The sequence below is a fragment of the Cryptomeria japonica genome, chromosome 11 (assembly GCF_030272615.1).
Source record: "Cryptomeria japonica chromosome 11, Sugi_1.0, whole genome shotgun sequence".
Lineage (NCBI taxonomy): Eukaryota > Viridiplantae > Streptophyta > Pinopsida > Cupressales > Cupressaceae > Cryptomeria > Cryptomeria japonica.
The window spans coordinates 651,951,942-651,960,408 of record NC_081415.1 but is presented as its reverse complement, the minus strand read 5'-3'; the positions used below and the strand labels follow the sequence as shown (position 1 = coordinate 651,960,408).

At 37.5% G+C, this 8,467-nt stretch overlaps 1 protein-coding gene across 6 annotated transcripts; it reads right to left on the bottom strand.

Moving 5' to 3' along the window:
• Nucleotides 1-2,908: 2,908 nt before the first annotated feature.
• LOC131039942 (receptor protein kinase TMK1) lies at nt 2,909-7,844 on the bottom strand. Of its 6 annotated transcripts, none has more exons than XR_009104737.2 (3): nt 4,288-7,628; nt 3,372-3,932; nt 2,909-3,188 (listed from the first exon to the last, which is right to left on the bottom strand). XR_009104737.2 is itself a non-coding variant. In XM_057972791.2 (3 exons), the coding sequence occupies exons 1-2, from the start codon at nt 6,728-6,730 to the stop codon at nt 3,424-3,426; spliced, it is 2,952 nt and encodes a 983-aa protein (XP_057828774.2). In that variant the 5' UTR covers nt 6,731-7,628; the 3' UTR covers nt 2,909-3,188; nt 3,422-3,423. The 6 variants fall into 6 exon arrangements, 5 of the variants coding, with proteins under 5 accessions (XP_057828774.2, XP_057828772.2, XP_057828771.2 ...); XM_057972791.2 differs by having other exon boundaries at nt 3,422-3,932; XM_057972789.2 differs by lacking the exon at nt 2,909-3,188 and adding an exon at nt 7,640-7,844 and having other exon boundaries at nt 3,247-3,932; nt 4,288-7,049.
• Nucleotides 7,845-8,467: the final 623 nt, after the last annotated feature.

The window sequence follows — 8,467 nt, the reverse complement described above, 5'->3', positions numbered from 1 at the left end:
GCAAAAATTGTGGCGGAGATTGTGCCACACCAAGTCCAAAATTGAACTAAAATTTCAAAGCTTAGAAAACACATCATCAGGTTTTTCCTATGGGCCCAAGCAGGCCTGGAATTTGGTGGTCTAAATGTGGTTTTTTTACTTTTATATCTTTTATGACACCTTAAAAAAATATTGGAACATATTAAATTTAAGATTTTTGATATATTATTAATTTATCATTATTTTTTTTAATTTTCCATTCTTTTTTAATATTCATATGTGATATGAATAATAAAAGGACAAAATAGAAATGCATCTTTTCATTGTTTTTTCAAATATTTACACAAGGATTTTCATTTCTGTCTAAGAAACAGGCACAACTTCATTTTACACAGAGATTTTCATTTAGGTGCATTTACATTTTGACACAAAGATTTCCATTTCTTTCCAATAAATAGGTGAATCTACATTTTATGTAGCTTCAATTTAGCTGGAATGGTGAAGCTTAAGTATACACTTTGTGACTCATACAATTATCTACTAATTTTTTTTATTTATTAATAAAATTGTTTATATAAAAAATTAAGTGCATGCATTTTTCAAAATATCATTGATAATATTATTCATAAATTAAATATTTTTGACAATTAATATTTTCCTTAAAACATCAAATGAAACACATTGAAATGATCAAACCATCATAAAAAAATCATATGACAGTAGGGGTGGCCATCAAATTCTAGGCCTAGGCCGGAGTCTCAAATAGAGTGTGATTGCTGTTAACTTATTCCAACAAATTCTTAGAGTCAGAAGAACAAATCATCAAATCATTAGGCCTTTCATATGGAATAGAAAGGGATTTGCAGCTGATTTACAGTTAAATATAGGGAGCTCTTGTGCGGCCCAATGAAGTCCATCAATGTAAGAAGCGACCCCAGAAAAATAGATTTTTATTCAATGGAACTGGCCCTACAAAATATTTAGATTTAGTAATTTGTTGTGCTGTGGCAAATTGTGTCATCTTTTTGGGGTTTTTCCTGTAATTTTTGCTGGCAGTGTAGATGCATGGACTGGTAGATTAGCTGTTTACTGTAATAATCAGTTGCAGTGACAAATGACTGGTCTTCTGTCAATCAGTCATTTTATCAGCATGGCAGAATGGTGATCGAGTAACAAAATTATAACATTTTCAATTACAAGAACAGGAAACACGTCAGCATTCAGCTTCACCAAATGTTAAAAATTTCCATAAGGCATATCCAAAAAATATTCTTTAAAAAGATATCAAATGTATCCACATTCCTCCATCCAAAACCTCATTCCTTCAACCAAAGACTCTAGAGGCCTCTGTCTATTAAAAGATCTGCCCTTGTGAAACACTTCAAAATCCAAACGCTACGTTCCTTAGAGGAAGCTCAAGTCCTAGCCAAAGAAGAGAACTATTTCTAAGAGAAAACTAAAGAAATGATTGAACTTAGAAACCATCAGACCAACATAAACTGAGACAAGGGATGGAGCTTAAATTTGGCTTAGTATCCCAAGCTTAACTTCCTACAAGCCTCGTCCTCTTCACGACTTTGTTCACCCATTCCCCCTTCCTTAGCTTTCAGCCTTCCACCTAGCTACATCCCCACTTTTCTCCTCTCTTTCGTCCAGTTCCTCTCCTCCCTCCTTTTTCAATCTAAACCTTTCTTGTGCTCCCTGCACACCCCCTTCCAACTATCATTGGTTTGTTCTTGGTTATCAGGTCTCTCCTTTGTAGCCTTCCTTCCAGCTTTCTTGTGTTCTTCTGTCCTCTCCTCTAGCTTAGAATGTTGAGGATCCATGTTTCAATCTAGTTCCTTTTTTTCTTAATTGGTTTCCTTTCTTTCTCTTTGTGTTGAAGCCCTTCACCCCACCCCTTCCCTTGTTCTGTTATTGCTTTTGATCCTCAGTAGATATTGTAATTATCACCACCATCTCTATCAGCGTTTTTGTTCTTAAGCCTTTTACCTCTTTAACTTTCTTCAATAGTTCTTATGAGTTTACCATGATTGCATCTCTACTTGTTCTATTATTAGTTTTTATCATTTCCTAGTAATTTCATTTATTAATTTTAGGTTTTTATTTGTCACTTTAAGTTTTTCATTTATTCTTGTCATCATAATTTGACTTTCTACTTTCGCCTCTTTACTTTATTCTGATGATACTCATTGCATCTAGATGATACTCACAATGGTGAAGCATCAAAGCTTCTAAGAGGTCACCCATCCTAGTACCATTCTGGTTTTCAAATGCACTTAACCCTGAAGTTTCTCTTAAGCATTTTACTTTCTTAAGTGATTCCTTAGAATATTTTTTCACTTTCTCCTTTCAAATTCATTTCTTGTGCTTTTTCTCTTTAATTTCTCTCTAATTCATTTTCATAACTTTTTATTAGTTTGGGATTACACTTATTTGCTCTTGTTTTTGTCCTTTGTCTTTTTCCTCTGTATCTTCTTGCTTTCCATGCCAAAATCTCCCTCCTCTTAAAAAACATTGAGATTTTTCTCAACCTAATAATAGATCATCAAGTATGATCTGAAATATTGATATAAAAATCTAGATATCATTCTCATCCCCTTATATATATTCCATTCTTGACTCTCCCGAAAATGCATATTCTTTAACCCCCAGGCACATGGAACAAATGAAATAAAGTGCAGTAGGGTGGACCTCCCTTTGTCAGGATAAGGAATGGAGAAATTAAAAAAATGCACCACTTTTCCATGCAGAATCATTGTCTTAAGCTGAACCGAATTTATTTTGAATTAAATAACCTTTTTAAATCTGACAAATATCAACACTACAACACATGCTTCTACTCAGAAGTTCAAACAATATAAAAAACAAGCCTCCTCTGGCCATTTCCAACTCCGTGCCAGTGTTGCTGACAGACTTGCTTTCCATGTACCAAATTAATATTTATTTTGAAGGATTTGGGTGGACCTTTACACATTACTCACATTTATAACCAATGAAAAAGTGCTAAAGTGCTGGTTGAATAATAGACAAAAATTACAGCTCTTTTATATAAAAATCAAGAAATACTCCTGTCTACTCCACCCTGACACCAAGACCTCACAAAAACGCTGCTTTGAATCCAAACACTGAATCCAATTTTCCCTTCTCCAGAAAACCGCTTGATCTTGAGGGTCAAGACCAAGCTAATTATTTTAGCTGGCCATGAACTGCATGAAAGCAACATCCACAGAAACAAAATTCATGATAGGAATTTAACCCTAGAAATAGCATCCTTAACTTGAATTATTCATTTCTTTTAAAAAGCCATAAAGATATATGCAAATCACCATCAACATAGATAAAAATGTTTCTATAAGGCTAAGATTAACAGAAAGCATATTATCCTGTACATGATTTCTAAATACTTCTGGATTGCTTAGTTTCAAACTGTTGCAATTACTTTTAGCGTCCATCAGCAGATGTGAAAGAGTCGGCAAACCCAGTTGGCCTGGTTGGAAGACTGCCCTTGCTATCATCTGTCCCACTCATACTCATACTTGTACCTTCAAATTCTTGCCATTTCTTTAGAGCCTGAGGAAGGGTCATGTCAAAATCAATTCCCCCATATTCATCACTCTCTTGATCTGTTGGCTTCCATTTCTCAACCAACGGTGCCAAAACATTTACAGCATGCCCCATATCAGGACGTTGATAGGGCTCTCGCGCAGTGCAATGACCTGCTAGTTCTGCAACAGTGCACATGCTTTCAAAAGATTCATCTGTCACTTCCAGAACTCGATCTATTGCCTTCAAGAATGATTCCTTGTCTGAGTTCATTCGGCGGAACCATGATACCAAATGCATGCTCTCTTCGGGTTCATTTTCATCTAGTGCCTTCCTTCCTGTTATAAGCTCCATTAACACCACACCAAAACTGAAAACATCTGCTTTTGTGGTTATTCGCCCAGTAACTGACACAAAGCAAAAGGAATTTTTAAACATTAGAATCAATCCAAGTTATAGACTCTGATTAAAATTCAAAAGCCATTCTCAACTTCTGAACCTAGGCAAAATTCCTAAGCGAATTCCTGATCTCTGCAAGGTCATTCTATACCAAACAATTCCAACTTATCTCCTACTGCACAAGAATCTCATTATTATATTATTTCCTGGTTATTGAAAAAAATCATGCCAAAATGATTTCCCTGTATATCCTGTAAGAATTCATTTAAAGGCCACATAAATTCCCAAAACAACCAATACATTTTTTTGTGTGGAAATATTTTACCATAAATTTTGAGGTGAGAAAGGAAGCTAAGGAAATACCTGCATATTCAGGCGCTAAATATCCAAAAGTGCCTGCTAATCTTGTCTCAATAGAGTACTTTCCCTCTGGTGCCAACTTCACCAATCCAAAATCTGAAACCTTGGCACGAAAATCATCCCCAAGAAGTATATTAGATGGCTTAAGGTCTCTATGAATAAAGCTTCTATGAGCTAAGCTATGCAGATACTCCATTCCCCTTGCAACATCCAAAGCTATGCTGAGCCGTTTCTTCCATGAAATTGGTTCAAGATTGTTCTTGGCCCAATCAAATAGATGCCTGTTAAGGGCACCTTGAGGCATGTACTCATATACCAAGAGCCGTTCATTTCCTTCAATGCAGTAACCCAATAGGGAAACCAGGTGCCTATGCCTAACTTTTGACAAAACTGCTATTTCTGACTGGAATTCATTCAGTCCCTTACTACTTATAGATGCTGCTTCCATTCTTTTGACTGCAATTCTGGTGCCATCATCTAACTGGCCCTTATATACAACACCAAACCCACCTCTTCCAAGCTCATTTTCAGGGCTGAAGTTCCGAGTAACATGTTTGAGAATTTGCACTGATATAATCAGATTGCCAGCTTCCATCACCTGAACCTCACTAGGCCCACTGCTTGTTCTACTTTGTGTATCACTTTGACTGTTTCCACCAGCATTACCAGAATTATTTGCAACTGATATTTTTACAACTGACTCTGGATTATTTGACGGGCCTCTCTGATTAACAATGACAGTGCTAGGCGCTTCAACTCTTACAAGTCGGTGTCTCTTTTTCTTGTACAAGCAAAATACAACAGCAGGTATAATCAAAAAGAGCACAACAGCGGCAGCCACAGGTCCAACAATAATTCCAACAGGGGTTTGAGAAGATTTGTTCTTTTTAGTGTCATCTCCTGTTGTAGAGCCAGTTGGATTGTTACCGTTTCTCCTGCTTCCACCAGATGATGGGGGATTCACAGGAGGGGTGGACCCTTTTGTGGGTGCTGGAGGTGCTGAAGAAGGGGGACTTCCTGAAGGACTCGGCGCAGAAGGATTTGTAGGAGGGGGTGATGGTTTCTCAATCAGATGATTGCCATCATAGCGAACATCGACACTTGCAGCAAAGGTTGGTACAGGAGGACTCAGATTATTATCACTGACATCTAGAGCACTCAAATACTTCAATTGTGTTAAATTAGCTGGGATTTCACCAGAGAGATTGTTAACATTCAGCTTGATAATCTTGAGAGAAGACAGATTGACAAGAGATGGTGATATCTTTCCAGTGAGTTGCCTATTAGGTAAACTGATAGTACTAACCCTACCACTAGTGCATGTAATACCTAACCACAAATTGCAGGGATCATTTCCAGCCCAGGACCCTGCTAGATCAACTGGGTAATTCACAGTGGCTAAAAAATCCAAAAGAGCAGTTACTTCGGGTGCACAGGGCTTACCAGGCTCAGATTGACAAAAAGAATTACCATCATAACTGAAACCACCAGCAGGAATCTTGAGGTCGGGAATTGGTCCAGTAAGCTTGTTGTTATCCACTGAAAGATTGGAGAGCGACAAGTCCGTGAATTGGAAAGGGATTGGCCCAACCAGATCATTCTGATTTAGCCTGATATCTTTTAAAGATACACAGTTCGAGAGTGAAACTGGAATGGTTCCATTGAAATTATTCCCATGTAGCCACAACTGTGTCAGAGACTGCATTGTGCCCAGCAAGTCTAGTGAACCAGAGAGAGCGGATGTATCTTGGTTATTCAATTGGAGAACCTGTATTCCAGATCTAGAGAAAGTCGATGGAATGGCTCCTGAAAGTTTATTGTAGGCCAGTTCCAACACATATAACTGAACCATCTGCCCAAGAAAATCTGGTATAGGCCCAACAAGATTAACCCGGGATAATGACAAATTTTGCAGACGAACAGAAGCTTTTAGGTCCGAGGGAAGCTTCCATCCTTCCGTGGCATTGAGATTATTGTACTCCAAAGAGAAATACTGCAAATTGGTCAATCCCACAAAGAAATCTGCAGGAATGGTGTCGAATTGGTTCGTGCCAAGGTAGCAATACTGCAGATTTGATAGACCATTGAAGGTGGGTAAAGTCCCTGACAGATTGTTTCTCTGCAAGCTGATTCTCTCTAGTGCAGTAAGCTGATTGAAATTGGAGGGTAAGGTGCCCTGAAGTCCAGCTTTAAAGAACTGAATCTGTGATACTCTGTTACCAGTTGTGCAGTATATACCATTCCATTTATTGCCACAGGGATCATTATCCCCATCAGGCCATTTCAGCAACTCTGAATTGGCTATCCCCTTCTTGAATGCATTCAAAATTGCCAGGTCTCCTGGGTCTGTTAACCCATTGACAACAGTTGGGCATGCCAATAACAATGCACAAAATGCAACAGAAAACAATACCTCCAATCTACATCTCCCGTACCCACCTCTCATTGTTGTGAAATTTCCCGGATCTTGTTACACAGTAGCTGTAACTGAATACTCTTGTCCTTCGCAGAGTTTCCTAAAACTGTATCCACGAGCACCAAAATGGTCAAAAAACGAGCATTAAGCACTCAAAGTTCCATATTTTTTTTATGTTTCTGCAGGAAGTCCGCGACCCTAATCCACCTAAAGGCTGAAATGGGTTCCCTTCATCCATTACTTTGCGCATTCTGCATTGCAGTTCCCACCACAAAATCCCTTTTCTGCCCTTTCCTAACAGTAACAGGTAATATTATACCCCAAGAGATATTAAACATGACCCAGCAATCTGAAAAAAAGGTAGTATCAAAAACAACTCAGCAATCTGCTTCAAGAAAGTCCATAAAGAAAAAAGACATTAAACATCACCCAGCAATGAAATTTTTAAAAAAGTCCAAGATGCAATTGAACTTAACCATGTGTATACAAAAAATGGGCTGTTGAGTTGAAAAAGTAACTAATGGTTAATGGTACTGGCATGAATCACTCTCCTGACAGATCTGGATTGATACGACAATGGCTGTAATCCATGACAAGATAAAAAACAAAGCCAATTCAACCCAAAAGAAGAGGTGAGCATTCAACCCAAAAAAACAATTGGGTTATAGTGAAATTTGACCACTGAGAGTACTAAGGAGGCCTTAATCCTGATGAGCTGTGTATCACACAGTGGGGCCTTCAAACATAAGGTCATTTCATGGCCATCAAAGATTACCCCACCACTCTGCTTGGTCTAAATCATGATAAAGACACATAAAAACAGATGCAGTCCAATGAATCATTACAAAATACAGATGGTCCTCTCGACCCACCATATCACTGTAAAACCTCTTCCTTTCTAATCAATCTCTGCTACTGTAAAACGAAAATAAGACAAACCTTGAGTAGCAGGATTTACCATATTTGTCCAGTCATCCCGACAATGCATTTGGTTTTGCTCTGTATACATTATTGCTTTGTTTTTCCTCCCATTGAACCTCGTTTAGATGGCCCCTGTCATCAATACAAACAATAAAAAACCTATAATATAGGCAGAGAAATTTTCCCCGCGGATATTTGAAGTCAAAAAGACATTGCGGTGTCAGCAAAGACAAAGCAACGCGATCCGTAATGCAAGGACGGTGGATTTATTTCTTCAAGAGAACTTATAGCGGGTGGTTCTATGCGATGGAAGGGCTCCCTCCACTTTCTCTTTTTTAAGCAACCCATAGTCCCAAAAAAAAATACGTATAATGCTTTTTTAAGGTATTCTTTTACTTCTCATTACATGCCTTTCCAAGTGCAAAGAGAATTAATGCCATTCTAAATGTTTATATCATGTGAAATGTACAAAGTGGTGTCATTTTTCAATTAATTTTGTGGTATATTGAGATAATATTTTAGTACATGTATATAATGATAAATGGTATGATTTTGATGGTGGATATATATATATATATAGTCCTATCTTATTTATTTGTATCCATTCTTATACATGCATTTTATGTGTCCACTCTACACGTTTATCTATGTACCCACTTCTATTAATCACTTGTCACTTTGATTTGATAGTTATCTCATTTTGGAACAAGTCTAAAGTCGCAATGTGATGTACTCGCAAACTTGTCTCCTTTTAATTTAAAATTTAAAAATTCAAATTAGCTAACGAGCCCCTTTCACCCTTCTACCTTCAATCGACTACACATATGTTTTGCATAATTTGATGCC

Coding starts and splice junctions, on each gene's coding strand:
- LOC131039942 (XM_057972789.2), bottom strand. CDS start 6,730: ATGAGAGGTGGGTACGGGAGATGTAGATTGGAGGTATTGTTTTCTGTT. Junction 3,933..4,287: donor TTTAGCGCCTGAATATGCAG/GTATTTCCTTAG, acceptor GCTTTGTGTCAG/TTACTGGGCGAATAACCACA.